Here is a 21,590-nt window from a genome sequence, read left to right on the forward strand (position 1 = left end):
CCTTTTATATAGTAGTAGATTAGTTCTTATATATCCGATGTTGGATGTTTCTCATCAATACCCTCCCTCACGCTCAGACATCTAGGTCTGAAGCATGGACAATGTAGGAATACCATCCACTGAGGGCCCAACATCGGTATAGTTGTAGTAGTTGTAGTAAATTAGGTCAAAGGATCTTATCGCTCTGATACCATGTTAGATTCGGGTTCATTATGAGCTTCCAACTCAAAACCAATTGGCAATTAGTGGATTGACCCTAATCCTTTATATAGTAGTAGATTATTTCTTATATTTCCGATGTGAGATGTTTCTCATCAATAGACTACCAAACCACTGAGCTCGTTCACGAGAGCAAAAATGGTTTTTATCAATGGACCGTGAAGCCAAAAACCGTAAAATACGAGTTTAAGACCGACACTCATGTTCCCAAACTTGGGTATGTGTTCTTCTCTAGTTCTCAGCCTTAGATTAATAATTGTATCATACGGTTTATCTATTTTTCTTGTATATCGTCAAACGATGTTTGTGCTTTAATTTGTCTAAACTTATTTTGGCAGAGTAATGCTCGTTGGTTGGGGAGGGAACAATGGTTCTACTCTTACCTCGTCGATTTCCTTGTCGGCGCTGGTATCAAAGTATGTATTAGTAGAAGAAGAAAAATTTCTTAAACATTTATTGTATCCTAATTGCATTTATATGATATAGCCAACGTCGATAGTGAGCTACAATCACCTTGGGAACAACGACGGCATGAATTTGTCGGCGCCGCAAACATTCCGATCAAAGGAGATATCAAAGAGCAACGTTGTCGACGATATGGTTGCTAGTAACAGAATTTTGTTTGAGTCCGGTGAACATCCTGACCATGTTGTCGTCATTAAGGTGATTAATTATATTTGACTTAATAAGTATTAATCATGTTTATGATTTGACTCGTTTTTACAAGTTCATCTTTTATCATTTAAAATACCTTCCAGAAATATTTTTTTCCAAAAACAACACAACTTAATACGGAGTACTTATCTATTTTAAACCATACAACTTACATAGGCTAACTTTTCAAAATTGTAGAAGGTCAGTTCTTTATTTCTTATGTGTTTGCTGGTTTTTTTGTTTATTTGGCCAACTTAATTGTATGTTTCTCTATAATATATATGAAACTTATAGGAAAGTTAGAATATATACATAACGAATGTATTGGATGGTGTTACTGTATGTGCCGTACGTAGGAGACAGCAAGAGAGCAATGGACGAGTACGCATCAGCGATATTCATGGGAGGGAAGAACACAATTGTGATGCACAACACTTGTGAAGACTCACTCTTGGCTGCTCCTATCATTTTGGACCTTGTTCTCCTCGCAGAACTCACCACTAGGATCCAGTTCAAGGCCGAATATGAGGTTTGTTATTGTCTTGGTTGCTCAATGATTTGGTCATGTTAATATAATATTCCGACTTAGGCATATATTGTTTGTTTGTGTCTGCATTTGTGTTTAGGTTTATATTTGTTTCAAATAGTTATTGTCCAAAAATGTGTTTAAAACAGTCTTACTCATTTGATTTGTTGGGGGCTTCTTTTTGTTGTTGCAGGGAAAGTTCCATTCTTTCCATCCGGGGGCTACCATCCTAAGTTACCTCTCGAAGGCACCATTGGTAAGCCAAACGAAGCAAACATCGTGCTGTTTTCCGAGGTTAATAAATATATGAATTTTATTGAATCGAATGCAGGTCCCACCCGGCACGCCAGTTGTGAACGCTTTGTCAAAACAGCGTGCAATGCTTGAGAACATACTCAGAGCTTGTGTCGGACTTGCTCCAGAGAACAACAGGATTCTCGAGTACAAGTGAAGAAGATATCAACCAATCTATCAGCAATTAAGATCCGCTTTCTTTTCTTTTTTATGTTCTAAAAAATAATTTTATTTTTAGAAAGTAAGCTTTCATTTGGTTTGTCTATTTCTTTCGGTCTTTTGTATTTTGAGTTGGTTAAGTGTGGTTGTCGGACGTGAGTGAAGTGCTCCGGCGGAAAGGATGATGGTGCATGCGATGCCTTCTCTTGAGGTTTGCGGTTTAAGGTGGTGGATGAGATCTCGCTACGGCGATTGATTCTCTCCAGTTTCTAGAGTCCCAGAGAAGGGCTGAGATGAAGGTTTGACGGAACGATGGAGTTCCGGTCTGGCTGGGGTGATCCGATGGTGGATCTCCGGCGATAACGAGAAGCGGTGGTGACGCGAGGATCTCGCGACGCGTGTACCCGTGTCCAAGCAGAAAAAGGACGGATTTGCGAGGCGGCTGTGCCACTCTCGTTTGGTTTCTAGGGTTTCTTCCAAGTTAGGCTGGATGTTTTAGGCCCATTTGGAGATTTAGGGTTGCCCGTTTAATTTGTTGGGCTGTGGTGATGTACTGGGCTTGGCCCATCTTTTTAATATTAAAATATTTTAGAGGGAAAAAAAAAGAAAGAAAGTAAGCTTTCATTTCTTATTTACAAATATCATTCACGTGGTTTGGTAACTTTCGTTATATCCCGAGCCAAACATTTGTATCTCGGGCTGTATGGAATTTGTCTTCCATCTTATTTAGAACTCATTAATAATAGTGAGGTTTGATATACACATTAATCATTAATCACCTCGAAATGGCTAAGGAGATGAAGAAAAAGAAAAAAAGATCGGTCGTGAAGGTGAAATGTATACCGAGAAGGAAGAACTCATCGAGGTCAATGTCATCATCGAAGCAAATCAAGAAATTAAATAAGGAAACAACTTCGAAACGTGACGAATGATTACTACTAGTTTTCGGTATTGAATGCTAGAGGTAGTAGTAGATGCAGTGAATGCTAATGGATCCTAATGAGGTAATGACTATATGTTGTTGCTTAATTATCGGAGAAATGTTATACCGCTTTATTATCATCACTAGTGTGTAAAAGACGAGTGAATGTGGCAAAATCCGTAAATCGTGTTACAATATCTTTAATTAAATTCAGTCTTTTAGGATCCACTCTGATAGTCCTGGGCATATTATCCGAAAAAAACCGAACCGGAACCGAACCGAAAAAACCGGGACCGAAACCGGACCGAAAATTACAAAAACCCGAACGGTTCCTATATTTCTAAATCCGAAAAACCGAAACCGAACCGGGACCGAACCGAGAACCGAACGGGTACCCGAATATTTTGAATATATTGAATTTTTTATTATTTTAAATTTTAATATATATAAAATATAATTTATAAATAAAAAATATCTTAAAAAAATCCGAACTACCCGAATAACCCGAATATATTTTCGGTTTTTTCCGGGTTTAGCTCCGGTTTTCGAAGTTTTCGGTTCGGGTCGGTTCGGTTTAAAAAAATCTAAAATCCGAACCAAACCCGAATTAAAAAATATTATCTTGTCGGGTCGGGTCGGTCGGGTCGATTAAACTTTGTAACAAAAATAATAAAATAATTTAATAGTTCAAATCTAAAATCAAAAGAGAAAGCACAATTAAACTTTATTCCGTATTTTTTTTGACAACTATTCCAGATCTTATCACACTATATCTTCAACACCTTCGAAAAAAATTATATACACATTAGGTAAAAGTTATATTTTAAAATAAAAAAAAAATTCACAAATATAAATGTTTCAATTATTAAAATCTTCGAAATAAGTGATTATGAATAGAATTTAAACAAAGTGAGAAGTAGACAAAAACAATATATTCACATGAATATTTAACTTTGTGAATTTTGTAATGTATAAGTTGTAGAGACGTCAAAAGAAAAAGATATGAGACGGTACTTTATTAATTTTTTAATAAATCCTATTTTTACTTAAAAAAGAAGAAAAATTAATTGTTTTATTAATAAAATTTTGGTTTATAAACAAATCGGGGTTTGACCGGTTCATTGGGTCGACGGTTTCCAGGCTTTTAACGCTTCGAGAAGGATTTTTAACCAGTTCAATTTTAGTTGAGTTTTGGCATTAACCCAACCCGAATTATTATCGGTTCATGGTTTAACCCGGTCTAACCGCTGGTTTGGTTTGGGTTTAAAAACATTGATATAAGAATTTTTATTTTTTTTTATTTTTTAAAGGGATAGAGATGCATCTAAATAGAGGATATAATTGACATATCCAGAAAAGATAATGGGGGTGAGATGATTGGATATAAACCATGTCGTACATTCACCAATCGATATCGTAAAAGTACTTTTCGCATTAAGTTCTAAAAGAACAAATGTCGTATTTTCTTGCCACAAAATTACTATTAGTATTTAGTATGGTTTTTAACCTTTCCGTAGGCTTACCAAAACATTTTCCTACTACACGCTTTTTTTTACTACTGTCCACGTTCTTTTTACCGTCTATTAAAATAAAATAATTAGCAACTAACATTCCCCCGTTTATAGAAAATATTATCATGGACTTTATGCAAATTTCTGTTTTAAAAGGTTCCAACATTTTTGTCATGTAAAAAAAAAAAAGAGAAAGGTTCCAACTTTGTAAGACTTAATGATTTTGATAAAATAAAAATGGTTCCTTTTCTTTTCGTTTGGGTAAACTTACAACATCATCTGATTTAAAATATCTCAATACGCACCGAACAAAAATATGGTGTCGACCTTTAGTATCTAGCACAAACGTATACTATTGTTCAAAAGAATTTCTCATGACTCTTATTGGTGTTTATCAAGATTGGACTCAAACGTCTTTTGGGGATAGTTTGTCAACATTCGTGTGATATATAATATTGACCAATTTAAAGTCTTTGTAAGGTAAGTAACTCGGGTGAGTTCAGTACAAAAACTTTGGGTCAGAACAGTAGTATATTTCTATGTCTAAATGCCTATATCAAGTGGTAGTGAAGACACCGAAGAGTCTGGGTTTGGACCACAAGACCGAAGAAAAAATGACTGGATCGTAGAAAAACATGTAGGTGTGCTTTAAATGTTAATTATATCACTGTCTTACTAAAATATATGTATTGCAAAGGCTAGTTTTGTTTGAGTGTGTGTGTCTTTTTCTCCACAATTATAAATTGGCAAGCCAAAATTGCATGAAATGAGTGGTTTAATTCGCTAAAGCTTAGATTAAGAGAAGTTAATAAATGTGGAGATGGCCTTGCGAAAGATGACTTTCATGTGAAATGATATTGCCAACTTTACAAATCATGTACCTTCTTGTCCGACTTTACTTCTATATCAAATTGCCCACTATTATTAACCAAGACAAATAGAATATGAGAATGGCGTTAAAAAATATGGTATAAGGGGTTCATGAGTCATAAGAAAAAGACACATAAACTCAGAAGTATTTTAAGACCTAAACATTTGTGTTGTACACATATACGTTTAAAATGCATTTAGGCTCAAAATCAGTCATAGTCCGCTATAGTATTAATTTTTCCAGTTCTAACCATAATTTATTCCAAAATAAAACTATAAGTAAGAAATATTTTAATCCTGTTGTATTTTCCATTTTATAATAGAGTAAATATTGAATAATCATTTTATTTTTTTTGTTTTTTATTCTATTTTTCACTCTAAAATAAGATAAGATTTGAGTAAATTCAAATTTATTATGAATTAGTTTATTTTTAAAGAAAAATGAAATTTTATATTAGAAATGTTCTAATTCGATATGTAAAGGCAAACATATTTTTCAAAGGTCAAAGCATAGGCTACGGTTCTCGGTGTGAATTTAATAATGTTTAATGAAGATGAATGTATCAGGTGTAAAAGTGTCTAGTTTTCACATCTTATGACAATTAGTATAAATCTTGTTTTACAATCTTTCGACTATAAGAAAATTTAATTTCAAATTTAGGTTCCACCTCATATTTAATTAGGTCGACGTTGATTTTTACAATCTCCACTGAGAATGTTTTTTCAATTTAAAAATGCGTATAACTGGTTTTAACTGTTAAACATTTTGTTTTGTCTTTCTTCTAGTATCGTTTTAATCATCTCATCAATTACTGTTGAAGATGATAGACAAAGTAGGAGCAACGCGCGCCCACAGCGAATTCGTCATGCGACACACGTGGCAATCCTGTAATTATACGCATCGTTTACACTTGCATTTTTATTTTTTTTTATTTTTTTTTCATCTCTCTTCGTATACCCTAAAAAAAAAAGGAACCCTTGCCCGAGGAAGAAAAAGTAGAAGTATATGGACACAAAAATAGAATGAAATAAAAGGAAAAAAGGAAAAAAAAAACATAAAACGCTCAGTATCTCCGGCTAGTGGAAACCGGACCTCAAGATCAAATTAGGGCGCAAAGCACTGTTGGAGACAGAAGCCATGGGGAGGAAGAAACTTGAAATCAAGCGAATTGAGAACAAAAGTAGCCGACAAGTTACCTTCTCTAAACGACGCAACGGTCTCATCGAGAAAGCTCGTCAGCTTTCCGTTCTCTGTGACGCATCCGTCGCTCTTCTTGTCGTCTCCGCCTCCGGGAAACTCTACAGCTTCTCCTCCGGTGATAAGTACGACTTTTCCTATTCTGGGGTTTTCCATTATTATTGTTAATTACTAACTTTTTTTCACAAAAAAATATAATTATTTTTAAAAAATACTTCCTGCGAATCTTGTGTGGTTTTCTTGGTGTGTGTGTTGCTACTGTGTGTTTTCTATGGCCATGAGAAATACATGAGACAACCAAATCAAAAGACGAACAATGTTGTGATGAGCTAAAGCTTCTTTCTTTTTTTCTTTCTTTTCTCTCTCTTCTTCTTCTTCTTCTTACAATTTTTCTGCATGGATTTTTTTTTACAAAAAAAATTGTATGTCCTTCAAGATCTTTGACACGCTGTGATGCATACTTGATGTTACTTTGTGAAGTTTATATCCATCTTTGATTGTTAGTTCATCAGCTTTTTAGCTTTAGGAACTCCTAATGTTTCAGAAGAGTTTTATGTCAAAGTAATTGTTGATTCATGTTTCTCTTTGTAGAGCAATTAAATCCATTGGATCTCTCAGATTTGTATGCAATGAAATGCACTTGGGGGAGATCTATAGAATGGCTGTGAAGTTGATGCTGAATAATAGATAGAGTGTAGATTATTGTAGATCAATTCTTTCTTTTTTTTGGCCAAAATAGTAGATCAATTCTTGTAATTTCTCTCTTTACCGTGAGGTTATTACTTGATGCTTACCAATATAAAGTTTCCTAACTGATTCTTAATTTGCATAAAGATAGTACCTTTGAATTTTGGTAGTTTTTTCAGTAAAAAAAAAAGAATTTTGGTAGCTTCTGGAAAACACAGACTCACTGTTAGTTAATTTTATTCGATCTAGTATCGATTGCGGTTATTTTAATCGGAAGCGTTGTGTGCACTGTGCATATATAACTCTTTGTCTCGCACATAATATACACTAATTGGTCTATTTTAAGACTAATTAAATTAAGTTTTCTCTTGGATTTTCGTACAATACAAATATACAATGCAAACCCATGTAGATAAAGTTAGTGGGATTGATGGTATATTAATAGATCAACAAGTCTGCTTTAATTATAGGTATGCCAGTGTGCGACTATATTTTAGGCATACCTAATGATTTTCTAGAAGTTTTTCTCCCTTTTATTGATTTGTTGCTATAAGATTATCCCAAGCGTTTAGTTTCGCACCCTAGTAGTTACGGCACATGCATATGCTACATTATGTAATTGGATGATAGCTTTTAATCGAACTTTGTAGCTTTGTTCATTTGAATTGACAACCCACAACATTGTAGCTTTTGTTATGGAAATGTACGATCACACAACCTTGCAACTCGTGTTTCTTGTTGTGGGGAATTGACAATAACATAACGTATTTCCTTTGGTGCCTCTTGGAAACCAACCACCTCACCAAAACCTTTCTTCATGGAGAAAATTGCAACCCCTTGTCAAAATTTAAATTTGGTGAAGTGTTTACTTAACCCTATAATATTAACCAACTGATTGTACAGGTTTGTCTATGTTAGTGAAGATCGCAGGTCATGTCTCAATTAATTAATACTTGTTCACTCCTCACATTGAATATTAATTAAGTCCAGCCTTGGAATAGCTAATCGAGATTAGTTGTTGAGCAAAAGAAGAAAGGCTTTTAGAACCTGGAATTTGACCTTTAGTTACTCAATAACTCAATTGTGCATCCTTGATTTTGTTGCAAAGAGCTTAACTTCACGGTGGAATTGAAACCTTTTAACACAAAACTGTTGAATTAGTGGAACTGTTTTTCAAATTTGCTGGGACTTCTATAAAGTCATAAATAGGAAATTTTTGACTGTGTTCAGCTGTCGCTTCTATGTTTTTAGTTTACATTTACACCTTAATTGTTTGTTTGCATTTACATTTGCGTTTCCTTGTTCTAGTTTTCTAATTACTAAAATGTCGATGGACAAACGTGTGGGGCAAAAAGAAATAATTGGGGACTTAGAAGCAAACTGTCTTCACTTTGAGATTAGGGTTCGTGTGTGTACCTTAGTTTTACATTAAAATCAAAACCAGCGTTAGAAATTGATTAATAGGCTAAAATAAAAGACTACATATGCAATCTTTAATTTTATTTCAAAATTTCCTTGAGTGACAATTTCTTTTTCATTATATCAGTTTACAATATACATGTAAAGCCATAAGATTCATGAGACAACCAAACTTAGGGTAATTCGTGGTAAATATTAGAGTTCCTTTTTTTCCTTGGAAGAGGCTTTTTTTGGAACACACCTTGGAAGAGATTAAAAGATCATCTGACCATTAAAATACTGCTTAGAAAACCAAATGTGGTTCTGCTTAAACGTAAATACTAGTTTTTCTGGAATGTTAATGAAAACTATGTTTGAAAATTGAACTTTTGTCTCTAATTGTCTTCTCTGCCCTATACATGTTCCATAGTTTCCAGTTCATTCTTTCAAGGGTTAGCTGGTAGTTTTGATCCTAACATACTTTGATTTTTTCTTCTCTTCTCTCCAGCCTGGTCAAGATCCTTGATCGATATGGAAAGCAACATGATGATGATCTTAAAGCCTTGGTAATACATGCAACACTAATCTTCTATTTGATGTAGTTTCTTAGGATTAAATTTACCAAATTCCTTGATAGTTTCTACTGATCAGTAGCAATTCATGTAGGTTTGAGGGTTTGATTTTTTTTGGGGGGTGTTAGAATGCATTGGCATGCCCGCACTTAACGGTACACATATAATTACTATTTTGGAGCTGTAGTTATCAAAAGTTTGTTTTCAAGATCAGCAAATTGGTTATACAGAGATTGATTAGGAGTGGGTAAAACACATGTTTAGCACCTTAAATTTGTGGAGATCTTGTTTTAGGAATTGCGGTATTAAACTATTTATTATCTATTAGTTCCCTTAGTGATCCCTATATATGAGAAGATGGATCCTCATGCACAACCAGATTTTTAAGCTTATATTACTTATCCATGAACAGGATCGTCAGTCAAAAGCTTTGGACTGTGGTTCACACCATGAGCTACTGGAACTTGTGGAAAGGTTAGTACTAACTAAAACTCTTCTCTCCTTTGATCACAGAGGAATTAGGGTTTCTTGTCATGCTATGATATATGCAGCAAGCTTGAGGAATCAAATGTCGATAATGTAAGTGTGGGTTCCCTGGTTCAGCTGGAGGAACACCTTGAGAACGCCCTCTCCGTAACAAGAGCTAGGAAGGTACGTTACTTCCGTGATGTCTTCTCTTTTCTTACTTTTTTGTTTCAAGAACAACCATGCGCTTATATTTAATTACTTTGTTGCAGACAGAACTAATGTTGAAGCTTGTCGAGAACCTTAAAGAAAAGGTTAGATATATGCTTCCAAGTTTATAGCTAGCACTTTAGTTATATTATGGTCGTGTTGTGTTAGTTTATCTAAGTCTGCTTCATGAGGTCGCAAGCCTATCTCCAACCTATTGCCAATGTATCCTAGTCTTTTCAGGACCATTTGAATGTTTTGAATTAAAAGTCTGAAGTTAGGTCTATAAACTTTATATATGAGTAAATTGATGTGTTGATCTTTAAAACAGGAGAAGTTGCTGGAAGAGGAGAACCATGTTTTGGCTAGCCAGGTAACTAAAGTTTTTTTTGTTACGGTTTAAGTTTCGATCCGATTGGCACAGTTCAAGTATATAGTTCTTACTTTTACTTGCTCAAGGGTAATTATATAACTTGAAAAAGGGAAACTTGAAAAAGGGAAGATTACATATTATCTGGGGAGCCTAAACCAAAGTGAAGCTTGTAGGCTAGTAGAGAATATGCTATTTTGCAGGCTGAAACATGCTTGCAAACTTAAAGTTAAAAGCTCAAAAGTCAGAAACACAAAGCATGAAAGCAAGATTCATAATCGTTATCAGTTTAAATTTGTAGTAGCAAAAGAATATTCCTCGGGTAATTAATAAATACAGAAATACAATGATAGAGAGAGAAGGGAATAGCCGGAAAAGAAAAAAAAGAGAGTTGAATTATTTCTAAATGGATAAAAAGTGGGTTTGACCTAATATGTATTTATTTTACAGATGGAGAAGAGTAATCTTGTGCGAGCCGAAGCTGATAATATGGATGTCTCACCAGGACAAATCTCCGACATCAATCTTCCGGTAACGCTCCCACTGCTTAAGGGGGGGTTAGTGGGAGTGGAATTTTTATAGAGTTGGTTGATTCTAAAAGTCAAGAGATTTGTTAAATTTGTAAAGAGTTATAAAGAGTATTTCATATTTTAAGAGTTTATGAAAATGTTCTAATTCAAGGATTTTAAGAATCTAGAGGAAATATGCAAGATTTTTGAAGTTTTGTTTTATGAGTAAAATTATCTAGAATTCAATTCCCAATAACTCTAGATTTGATGAAAACTTAGAATCATTAAAAACCAAACTTTTTGAATAACAAGAGATTTTGTAAGTCATTAAACAATCATCAAACCAATAACACTAGATTTTAGTAAGAATCTTAGAATCCACCAACCAATAACAATAGAATTTGAGAATTTTAACAATCACTACAAATCCATATCCCACTAACACCCCCTAATTAGTCACCTTTAATCGGCGAATAAATAAAATCCAAAACATATAACTAAAACAAACAAGATGTGTAATTATCCCCTTGTAAAGGGTGTACGTTGTATAATCTATACTCTCTCTCCGGCTCGAGAGGCTTCGGGTGTAAAACTATTTCAGATTTATGTAAGATAGAAAATCTATGCAAGACACTTTCAAACTTTGTACCTTGCTTTGTCGACAGAGAATTACTTCGAGCTTGCTTGTGTATCCCTCTGTTCGGTTAAAATCTATGTTTGCACTTTGACCCAAAACAACTTTGTTTGCTTCTAACATTTGCACCGAACAAGAAAAGAACTGTCTTTGCTTCACGGTGAAGAAGCATACGGCTTACTTTGCAAAGGAGACTTGGGCAGTCTCTGGCGCTTTCTCTTTTGTGGACTATTTTGTTTGTATTTAAGACGTGTAGTGGCTGTCATCGGTTTCTTTGGGCCCGCCCAATAAGTCTAGTTTGTAAGATCAATTGCTGGTAATGTGACCGACCATCATTTGGACAAGAATCTTAGAGCACCCCCGTTAGTGAACCCCATGAATAAAAAGGGTTCACAAAGTATTTTTTTATTATATTTTTTTTTGGTTTGATTTTTGTTTTAAAAAAAAAAATTATTTTTTCGGACCAATCACGGGCCGCCACATGCCGTGGAACCCGCGCTACAGTGATGAACCAGGTTCACTAAGAAGAGGTGGAGAGAGACAAGTTCATCACTATTCCTTATTTTAATACTTCTTTTTTTTTGGAATCTGTGTGAATTCTCCGGTAAGTTCACTAATGGGGGTGTCTCTTTACTAATCCAGCGGTCACTTTCACCTTCCAAGTACCAACGTTTTCCCTATTATTATAAGCCAAGGTTAACGTCAAAACTGAATTTAATCAGACATGACTATTTATAAAGTTCTTTGAATTAAATAATACTGTACATAACCAACCTACGATAATGGTTTAATCATTACTAGATTTTGATCCGCGTAGGCGCGCGGGTGTACATTTTGAAAAATATGTTGATATTTGTTTTTCATGTAATTATTAAGGTTTTACAAAATGAATCCAAAGAACATAACCGATACCGATCCGAAAATATAGTACCAAACCCGAACATAAATTGATTAAATATTCGAATTATTCAAAATTTTGTTATTTAGAGAACCAAATCTGATCCGAACCGAAGTATTTGGGTACCCGAATTTATCTAAAAATAGATTTATATACTTATATATATATTAATTATTTTTAGATTTAACGTATATAAAACATTAAGAATGATACTTTTAAATTGGTTTAAATACTTGAAAATATATATATAGATAGTCAAAAGTAAATATCTGCAATAGTTAAAGTATACTCAAATCACCAAAAATACTTAAAATAATTATTGATTCCGTATCCAAAATTTTAAATCAAACCAATTGATATGTTAAGCTTAGGTATTCTGACATATGTTATTCAAATTTATAGGTAATATATTATTTTATTTATAGATTTTGAGAAATTTAAAATAGATAATGATTTAAAACTTTAAAAATAATTTAAATGGGTTATCCAAACGCGAACCAAACCCGCAAAGATTCGAATCAAACTCAAACCAAAATTTAGAAACATCCTAACAGGGCTTAAATCTTTGACTCCGAAAACCCGAAACACAAACCGATCAGAACCAAACCCGTATGGGTGCCCGAAATCTCATCCCTATTCATTATTATATATCGTATACTGTCATCATATAATTAATTGTATTTTATACGTACCATCATATAAGTAATCATATAATTAATAGTATTTTATACGTACCATCATATAAATAATTACATATATTATATTTATAAAACTTAATAGGAAATATAAAAACGATAATTTGAGTTGGTATTTCAAATTGGGCTTTGTATTGTATTTTTATTATATATATTGACAACATTTTTGTATAATGGTTATTGAAAAATAGTTTAGTAAAAATCCATTTTTGAATATATGTATTAGTTTTTAATCAATTTTTGATATAAATCAACTTTAAATTATTATTTTGATTTGAAATATGTGTATAAAGTTTAAATTTTGTTTTATGGTTAGTTTAGAAAAGAAAAAGTTTTAGGCGATTAGATTGACCCGTTTTCGTATATTTTAAATCTCGTCTAGATAGATAGTTTTTTATAATATGATGGACTTTTAATTTTTCTTAAAAACATAAGCCCATTACTTTTTTTTTTCTTAATACTACTATCTTTGTTTCCAAACAAAATTATTTTTTTTTAAAAGACTACAATTTATGTTTCCAAACACTCCAAATTTTTTTAATAGTCCTATTCAAGTCTCCAAACACTCCAATTTTGTACTTGAGTTTTAATAAGATAGATAGATGATACAAAATCATGGATCAACATGGTTACTCGCTAGTGTTAAAATGCTCTCTTTCGTTAAGACGAAACAAAAGCACGTTGTGGATCGGACCGAAACAAACACGAGTTGACATGTGGAGGAGGCAACACAAACTCTATCCCCATTTGCCTTGGACGGCGGAGGAGGAGCCGCAAGTGGATCTAGCCGACACTAAGTAAGCTTTTTTTCAATTCGCACACGATGCGATACACTTACATCTTTGATACATGTGCCTTTCAGCTTCCTTCTTATATATACTACGTAGCTCGCAAATAATTAATACACAAAACCCCTTCACAAACAACAAACTCCAAAAATTATAGTATCATTCTTCAGATGTTTATGGAGATGGCTAGATCATACGCACCTCTGCTCGCCGTGATGTGTGTTTCGCTACTGCCACTTGCGGCAATGGCGGCTGGAACGCCATTTCATATAGAAGGATGTGTTTACTGCGACACTTGCCGCTTTGGATTTGAGACAATCGCCACCAAATATATCACCGGTGCGTATATTTTCATACTCGTTCGCCTCCTATTTTTCACTGCGTAATTATCAATTAATCATTTGGATCTGATAGTAACATGCAAAGTGACACAATATTGTATTTTACATGAAAATTACTTTTATGTTTAATAGTTTGTGAAACTTTATAATCCCAAATATATAGACTGGCGTTTGGAAGTAAGACTAACGATTATATTTTCGGCTACTTATATTTTCTTCTACTAATCATATACCTTGAGTCCTTACTCAATTTTTTTGTTGTATGTTACATTGTTAGAAACATGGATTAAAACTTTGAATTTTTGGGGGATGCTGTTTGAATAATAGGGGCAAAACTGAAAATAGTGTGCAAAGACAGTGTGACATTGAAATCGGAGGTTGTCGGTGAGGCGGTGACAGGACGCCGAGGAAGATACAGAGTTTCCGTCAAAGGAGACCGGCAGGACCAGCAATGTCTAGCGGTGCTCGTCAATAGTCCTATCTCTAACTGCCAATTCCCTGATCCTGGTCGCAACACTGCCACCGTAATCCTCACACGTTCTAACGGTGCCGCCTCTACTCGCCACTTCGCCAACGCCATGGGCTTCTTCCGGGACGAACCACTCCGTGGTTGTGCCACTCTCCGCAAACAATACCTCGCCGAAGGTGATTATCGAGCTATTTGAGTCATTTGACTCACCTTTATGCTCATGCAACAAAAACAAAATGTTGTTTTTTTGTTTTTTTGCGTAACATTCTAGTTGAGTCTCTAGACATATATAAGAAAGTATATAAAATAAATATGCAATTTTAACTTTTCTGTTGTGATGTTAATGAAGAAGAGAAATTTATAAACAACTTCGTCCTTGCCTGATGTTTGGCATTATTCATACTTCAGTTGTGATAGACTGATCTCTATTTCTATGTTGGCCCTCTTTTCTCCTGCTTCTTCTAACATCTTCCTTTTTTGTTTGTATCTTTGGTTCGTGTTTAATTCCTATTTAACATTTTTTTTCTTTCAGGTAAGCCATTTAACAAGAAAAAACTGTCGGTAAAGAAGAAAATTATTTGTTGTACATTTGTACATCATATTTTTACTTACAAGAGAATTATATAATGTTACGAAGCTTTCGTATGAGAGCTTACAGAAGACTCTTACTGTAGGTAAAAGTTAGTGATAGAAGATGTTTATCAAAGTCAGTTCACTAGTAAAGAACATGTGATTGGGTAAAATTTATAGCATTTCTATCTTCCATCATTGTTTAAGGTTTCAGTTAACTAAGAATTATGAGAAGTGTTGACAATAGAAAACAATTAAGAATTTAAGATACTTTTTGTTGTTGATGAATTCTTCAAATCAAACATTGATTATTGCATATAGAGGAAAGGGTTATAATAGGCCCACTAATCTATTAATATAATGGGTCTCATATTGGGCTTCTTTGAACTTCGTAAGCAGTGAGACCACGCGTCGCTAGCCCAATCACGTTTCGTTAAAAAAAATAGAGATCGGAAAAAAAAATCCAGACGGTTTCCCGCCTCAACTAATGCTTTATCATCTTTCTCAATTTTACATAGTTTGAATTATTGAAAGTATTGACCTTTCCTTTTGTGTAAGATGAGTGAAGATAGCAGCAAATCAGTTTCCGAAGAAACCCCGTCTCGCTTTGTGTGATTTAACCAATCTTCCAAAGAAGAGAGATGATCTGTTTTGAACATGGTGACATAGACGTGGATCAGCAAACTGATGGTACTATTATAATAAGCAGTGATACCGAGATAAGGGAGGTATTGCCTCAATGTCAGAATTTAACAGTGAAGACTTGCTAAAGTCTTGCTCTTGTTCTTTTTGCCTTGTAGCTGCTTCTTGGGCTTACGTATTATCTATGTTGATTCAAGTAAAGTTATTGAACTATGGGATTTGTTTCAGCTGCTTGTATCTGGTCGGATCTTCATTACCACGATATCAAAGGTTGATTATCCGGTAAGTCAGTTATAAACTATGTATAAGCCGCATGCTCATCAGGACACCTAGTAAGTACTCTTGATCAAACGCTGTATGGATTCAAATTCTCTTTAATGTTCGCAGCTCCTCGTGTGAAACTTATATATATGTAATATATCTTGATGTAATGTATATATGCTTAAAAGAAAAGAACTATGTATATGGACAGCTGCTCTTTGTATTAGTTCTTCCCTCAAACTCTTTGTATCAAGTGGAATATAAGGTTGCAATTAGTGGTCGGCTCTTGCTGATAATCTACAAAGCTTAAACCACTGTTAAATAACAAAAATAACAAATCATTAACATTGATGAGCTACATAGTCATTGGTTATTAGTTATTACAAATTACATAAATTTCTTGCTTTGACTTGAAAAGTCTATGTACTTTTGACGTACATTGCACGTTTGTCAAATCTGAACGTTGTTAATATTGGTGATGGGCTCTTTAGAATTTTGTAAACAATAAGCTGACCCTATAAATTTGGCTTAAGGGTTAATCGACAAAAAAAGCTTAGTAACATTAGTGAAGGTGAACCCAACACTTTTTGGCTTCTAGTTGTTAATAATATGGAAATATTTTCCGCCATCCCAAAATAAATATTTAAAATATCATTTCAACAAATTCCAGTAATATGGAAATATTTATCACCAAAAAAATAATCATTCTCATTAATTAATAAAAAAGCTTAGAAAAACTATACAGTTATGTATCTGCTACTATCTAAATATTGTGTGTCTCTTTAAGGTTTAAGCTGATATGTTTTTAATTTGCACATGGATGCATCAATACTGTAGTATGACTTATGACTTAAGAAAATACATAAAAATTTGATTGTAAATGCATTGTTTTTTTGTGAATAGCAATTTTTCATAACTTTTAGCCAATATAAATTTAATAAATATCATTAATTTTTTAAAAATTTACAATTTTTCACTAAATAATATATTGAAAAGGTAAAAAATGTATCTTTTTGAAACAATTTTTTTTAAGAAAGTAGATTTTTCTGAAACAGAAGGAGTATATTTTTCAATTTAATAAATATATATGCTTGGTTCTTACTCAATTCACGTTGAGATACTTTCGACAGACACGTATACAGTAATTTGGCTCCCCATTGTTAGGGCATTCACCTTTACAAGAGTTCCCATGTGACACTAGGTGTCGCATTTATTTACCTATATAAATTCATTGGAACACGAGTTAGGCAGAGATCCCATCTTTGTAAAGTATGCGTAATTTAGTCAAAACATAAGGAACATAGTCGCATATAATAATTAATAATCAGGATGCTCTCATACATATCAAATCTTCCAAACATGTTGAATATTGCAGGTACACTCTCTTAATTAATGTATGCACATCATTAAGGATATTATCTATATAATAATTATTTTATATTATGATTTCATAAACGTCTAAAACTATATTTATCTAGGATTCTGGAGCATAGTCCGTTTACTATATATGTAAGTAAACTATAGTATTCCAAAAAGTTAAAAAAGCGAGTGAATATTGTCAATGATAAAATGCTCTAGACAGGGTTATAGAAAAGCTCGACCCTCAAAGCGGGGGCCGGTTCCCAAAACACACACGTGTAACAAAATTACGGGAGCTCCAGAAAATAAGACCAGCCCTCTTCTTCATTCTGACAACATGCAAGTATATATATTAAATAAAAATTTATTTAAATAGAAAAAGGAGAACAAGAAATAACAGAAAAACCTTCCTCTTTAACTCTTTCAAGGCTTTTGATTATGGACAAACCAATAATAGTTGTGACAAGCGAATAGAATATCGATAAACCTCTAGACTCTACATGAACCTCTTGTATAAACAAGTCAATATTGAATCTGAGCTCCTTCACGTGATTCATTACTATCGCCAAGATCCACACAACTGATATTGTTTATACAATTCATTAAAAGTTAAAACCTATTGCATTTGATGTAAGCATCTACATATATAAGTAAACATGTTAATATTTGTTTAGATTAGTTTCCCTTTCAAATAAGCCATTTGTATATATATATAACTTTAGAAGACGTATCTCATTTAACGTGGTTAGTAATATTATACACAAAGTATGAGATTTGTGGTGTGAAGAGTCTTACCGATCACCAATAATTGCGACTTGAAGGCTTAATCAAATAATTTTATAAAGCTAACAACTAACTAAATGTTAGCCTAGAGAGCTAAGTGTCATCCAATGAAAGTGATTGAAGAGAAAGCAAAGAGTGGAGTCCATCTTTCCACGTTCAAATAAAGCGAGGAAGTGAGTTTAGATTGACAACACTTTGGAAATGTCTTGTTGTTTTATTGTTTTTTCCCTCACCCATGTGTCCGGTTTTTGTTTTCTTTTGCCCTTTTACTTTTTTGCCTCTTTTTTTTTTTTTTGAAAACTGCCCCTCTATTTTGTTTTTAATAACTACTTTTTAACACACTGATACGATCATATAAGTGGAGTCCAACTTGGCCACTCTTAACTCTTCTCATCGCCACGTTAGAATTGGAACTTTAACGTTTGATTCTGATGTCGTTTTAAGAGATTACAATATATCTCTATTATTTGCTAAATTTAGCAAAATTTATTTGAATTCATTGTTATACGTATATACATGAAACGGTGATGGCTTTCTAGTTCTTTCTTTGTATGATACTATCCTTATCATGGTATATGGTCCATGTATGATCAAAATGTTTAAGTGTAATAAATCTATGGGTTTCTAGAGTTGTTTTTTTCTGTAGGACATGGACAATGAGAATAGAATTACATAAAACAAAAATTGTGAATTTGTGAAATGTCTAAATCCAAAGTGTTTGAAAACACATGCAGCCTTACTGTGAATCTGTGATAGTTAGTCGCATTATACACCCAAAAGCTATGGACAAAAAGCTTTGACCATAGTGACCATCCACTATTATTGATTTGCTATGACACTATACGTATAGTCACGACTCTCTCTCTCGCTCTATACACATCTCAGCTTTCACAGACATTCCGTGCATGCACCTGATGATGCTATTGCCATATATATCCATAGTATGTAGATGTAATCGCATATGTCTATCCAGGCCCGGCCCTGGGCTAAAGTCCATAAAGCAAAGGCTTTGGGCGCCAAAGTTTAACAAAAGGTTAGGGGCACCAAGTACAACCTTACTCCCTTGGTATAGTGGTTTTTGTTCCTGGAATTTAGTCCATCAGTTGTTCTGTTCGAACAAGTTCTTGCCTATTTTTTCTTTATTTTTATTTTTGTAATGATATGACAAGACAAATTCTTTTCTTAGGGTAATGATAACAAATGACATGTGATCTTTAAGATACGATGGATTTTTAAAAAATCTTAATTTCTTCCATTTCAGATAGTTTGTTTTTTTTTAATTATATTTCCATTTTTCCACTCAATTATTTTTACTTTATATTATATAAAGTATACAATATATATTTTCTGAATGATATCGGTCATTAATTTCGAAAAAATACGGGCTTGTACATAGTTATATTAAACTTTTTTTTTTGACAAAAGTTATATTAAACTTTTACTTAGTTATATAAAGTATACAATTTCAAATAAAACTGGATAAACTAATAGTTGTTAATTATGTTTTAACGATCTGTTTGTTTTAGTTTTCAATATCTTATTTTGTTAAAAAAAATCAGTCTTTGCTAATTTAATTATTGTTATCCACTGGATATTTTATTCTTTTTTAGTATTTTTAAACTAAAATCTATAAAAATAAACTATATTATATCATGTGTGAATGAGTACATACTTTCTAAAAAACAATTATTCAAAATTAATAAAAAAAAATTAGAAAATGAAAATAACCAATTCAAAAATACTTTTATCTTTATGTAAATTATTTTTTTAAAGAAAATAAAATTTGATAATATCTTGCATAATTTTCTTTTGAAACTAAATCAAAGATGCATAATTTTTCTTAACAAACTTAAAATATAAAATAAATAAATATAGTTAAAGGGCATTATTTTTTAATGCGCTTTAGGCATCATTCAAGTCCGGACCGGCACTGTGTCTATCTATCTGTATCTCCATTGTCAGATTCCAAATACGTAACTACTAATTCGAGTAGATATAGTAAACACTAACGTAGGAAAGTCAGAGATTGGGCTTGGCATTACAACGTATATTTGCGGATTAATTTGCCTAACTCTTTAATACTTTTTTTTTTTGAACTTAACTTTTTAATAGTAAGTTGAATATTGTGCGGACAACTGGAACACGACGGCATAGGGTATTTTATAGGTTACTTATATTTAAAAATACACTCCAAATATGTCACTGATTCTAGTAGAAACGTTCTTAATAACGCGACTAATATGTGAAGAACGTGAAAGGTTCATGTTTTACATCTTATTACATCAGGTTGTTCGTTGCTCTATTGTTGCATTCGGTTCATCAATACATTTGAACTTTGTATAATGAATGGCAAACGCATCGATCCTCTAAAATTACATAAAACTTCCTTATCTAAAAATGCTTGATAAGTACCTATGAATATAATATAGTATGAAAATGCGTATGTATGAATTTTCTATTTTAGAACCGTTTATATGATCAAAATCAGTATAGTTTTTTTCACACTTTAATTTAGAAATTAAACAATAACTTTTTCCATACATAATAATTTACTTTAATTTGCATATATAGATGGGTGACATTAAAGATTAATATTCATCTAACTTGTAGAAGTAAATTGAAAACTTCCTTGAGAAAAATATTTATATTCTTTAACCTATCTATGTAGTACTCCCTCCGTTTCACAAAAATAAAAATTTTAGTATTTTCACACATATTAAAAATACATTAAATCACTATAATAAATATATAATTTTTGTAAATTTTAATTTTTAATAATTTTTAACCAAGATTAATTCAATAAAGTCAACTTTTTGCATATATAGATGAGTGGCATTAAAGATCAATATTCATCTAACTTGTATAAGTAAATTGAAAACTTCCTTGAGAAAAATATTTATATTCTTTAAACTATCTAGGTAGTACTCCCTCAGTTTCACAAAAATAATTTTTTTTAGTATTTTCTCATATATTAAAAAATACATTAAATCACTATAATAAATAAATTATTTTCTGTAATTTTTAATTTTTAATAATTTTTAACCAAAAGTAATTCAATAAAGTCAATTAATTTTTTTAAAGAGCGCAACTTTTTCATAAAAAAATATAAATGATCTATTTTTGTGAAACAATTTTTTTTCTGAAACGTCTAACTTAATGAAACGAAATGAATATATTATATTATAGTTTAGTTAAGATCGTAGCCTAAACTTCTTCTTTTTGGGTAAAATAATAAGAAAATGTAACCAACATTATGATTGTAGCCTATATGTCCATAACACGTACACAATGTTTAAAGAATCCAATCTTGGTTAGTCCAGCCAGTTGGAAGCTACTAACGAAATCTTGCCAGACCAGAGGCACCAAAGTGCATCTCAACAATACGTTCGTGGAGCGGCTCAATTGTCACCAAACATTTTTCTCTCCCATAAAAATTTCACCCAACTAATTATTAAAAAGTGAAACATTATCGTATTGGATGAATATGATTTCAACCAACTACAAAATCTGCTACTATACGATATAATAAATTTGTCTCGTACCAGAAAATAAATACTATATAGAGTGTTCGTAATCAGGGCCAAAGGAC

The 21,590-nt window shown here is 32.6% G+C and overlaps 3 protein-coding genes across 6 annotated transcripts; all 3 read left to right on the forward strand.

The window, feature by feature from the left end:
- The first annotated feature begins 705 nt into the window (after positions 1–705).
- Positions 706–3,679, forward strand: LOC103846831 (inositol-3-phosphate synthase). The gene is made up of 4 exons (XM_033282208.1): positions 706–881; positions 1,213–1,402; positions 1,593–1,655; positions 1,731–3,679. Exons 1-4 carry the CDS (start codon positions 751–753, stop codon positions 1,848–1,850), a joined length of 504 nt encoding a protein of 167 aa, XP_033138099.1. The 5' UTR covers positions 706–750; the 3' UTR covers positions 1,851–3,679.
- Positions 3,680–6,085: 2,406 nt separating this feature from the next.
- Positions 6,086–11,252, forward strand: FLC1 (MADS-box protein FLOWERING LOCUS C). Of its 4 annotated transcripts, none has more exons than XM_009123834.3 (8): positions 6,091–6,478; positions 8,947–9,004; positions 9,423–9,484; positions 9,562–9,661; positions 9,748–9,789; positions 10,014–10,079; positions 10,503–10,600; positions 11,011–11,252. In XM_009123834.3, exons 1-8 carry the CDS (start codon positions 6,294–6,296, stop codon positions 11,015–11,017), a joined length of 618 nt encoding a protein of 205 aa, XP_009122082.1. In that variant the 5' UTR covers positions 6,091–6,293; the 3' UTR covers positions 11,018–11,252. The 4 variants fall into 4 exon arrangements, 3 of the variants coding, with proteins under 3 accessions (XP_009122081.1, XP_009122082.1, XP_009122083.1); XR_004452535.1 differs by having other exon boundaries at positions 6,107–6,478; positions 10,014–10,111; XM_009123833.3 differs by lacking the exon at positions 11,011–11,252 and having other exon boundaries at positions 6,086–6,478; positions 10,014–10,055; positions 10,503–10,964.
- A 1,931-nt stretch (positions 11,253–13,183) lies between these two features.
- Positions 13,184–21,060, forward strand: LOC103846834 (protein DOWNSTREAM OF FLC). Its single transcript, XM_009123839.3, has 3 exons — positions 13,184–13,585; positions 13,747–13,915; positions 14,245–21,060. Exons 2-3 carry the CDS (start codon positions 13,747–13,749, stop codon positions 14,580–14,582), a joined length of 507 nt encoding a protein of 168 aa, XP_009122087.1. The 5' UTR covers positions 13,184–13,585; the 3' UTR covers positions 14,583–21,060.
- Positions 21,061–21,590: the final 530 nt, after the last annotated feature.

The sequence above is a fragment of the Brassica rapa genome, chromosome A10 (assembly GCF_000309985.2).
Source record: "Brassica rapa cultivar Chiifu-401-42 chromosome A10, CAAS_Brap_v3.01, whole genome shotgun sequence".
Taxonomy (NCBI): domain Eukaryota; kingdom Viridiplantae; phylum Streptophyta; class Magnoliopsida; order Brassicales; family Brassicaceae; genus Brassica; species Brassica rapa.

What these genes read in the sequence shown, in the direction of transcription:
- LOC103846834 (XM_009123839.3), top strand. Translation starts at nt 13,747, where the DNA reads ATGTTTATGGAGATGGCTAGATCATACGCACCTCTGCTCGCCGTGATG. An exon ending in CGCCACCAAATATATCACCG is followed by an intron (nt 13,916 to 14,244) that starts GTGCGTATATTT and finishes TTTGAATAATAG; the next exon opens with GGGCAAAACTGAAAATAGTG.
- FLC1 (XM_009123833.3), top strand. Translation starts at nt 6,294, where the DNA reads ATGGGGAGGAAGAAACTTGAAATCAAGCGAATTGAGAACAAAAGTAGC. An exon ending in AGCTTCTCCTCCGGTGATAA is followed by an intron (nt 6,479 to 8,946) that starts GTACGACTTTTC and finishes TCTTCTCTCCAG; the next exon opens with CCTGGTCAAGATCCTTGATC. An exon ending in ATGATGATCTTAAAGCCTTG is followed by an intron (nt 9,005 to 9,422) that starts GTAATACATGCA and finishes ATCCATGAACAG; the next exon opens with GATCGTCAGTCAAAAGCTTT.
- LOC103846831 (XM_033282208.1), top strand. Translation starts at nt 751, where the DNA reads ATGAATTTGTCGGCGCCGCAAACATTCCGATCAAAGGAGATATCAAAG. An exon ending in GACCATGTTGTCGTCATTAA is followed by an intron (nt 882 to 1,212) that starts GGTGATTAATTA and finishes GATGGTGTTACT; the next exon opens with GTATGTGCCGTACGTAGGAG. An exon ending in AGTTCAAGGCCGAATATGAG is followed by an intron (nt 1,403 to 1,592) that starts GTTTGTTATTGT and finishes TTGTTGTTGCAG; the next exon opens with GGAAAGTTCCATTCTTTCCA.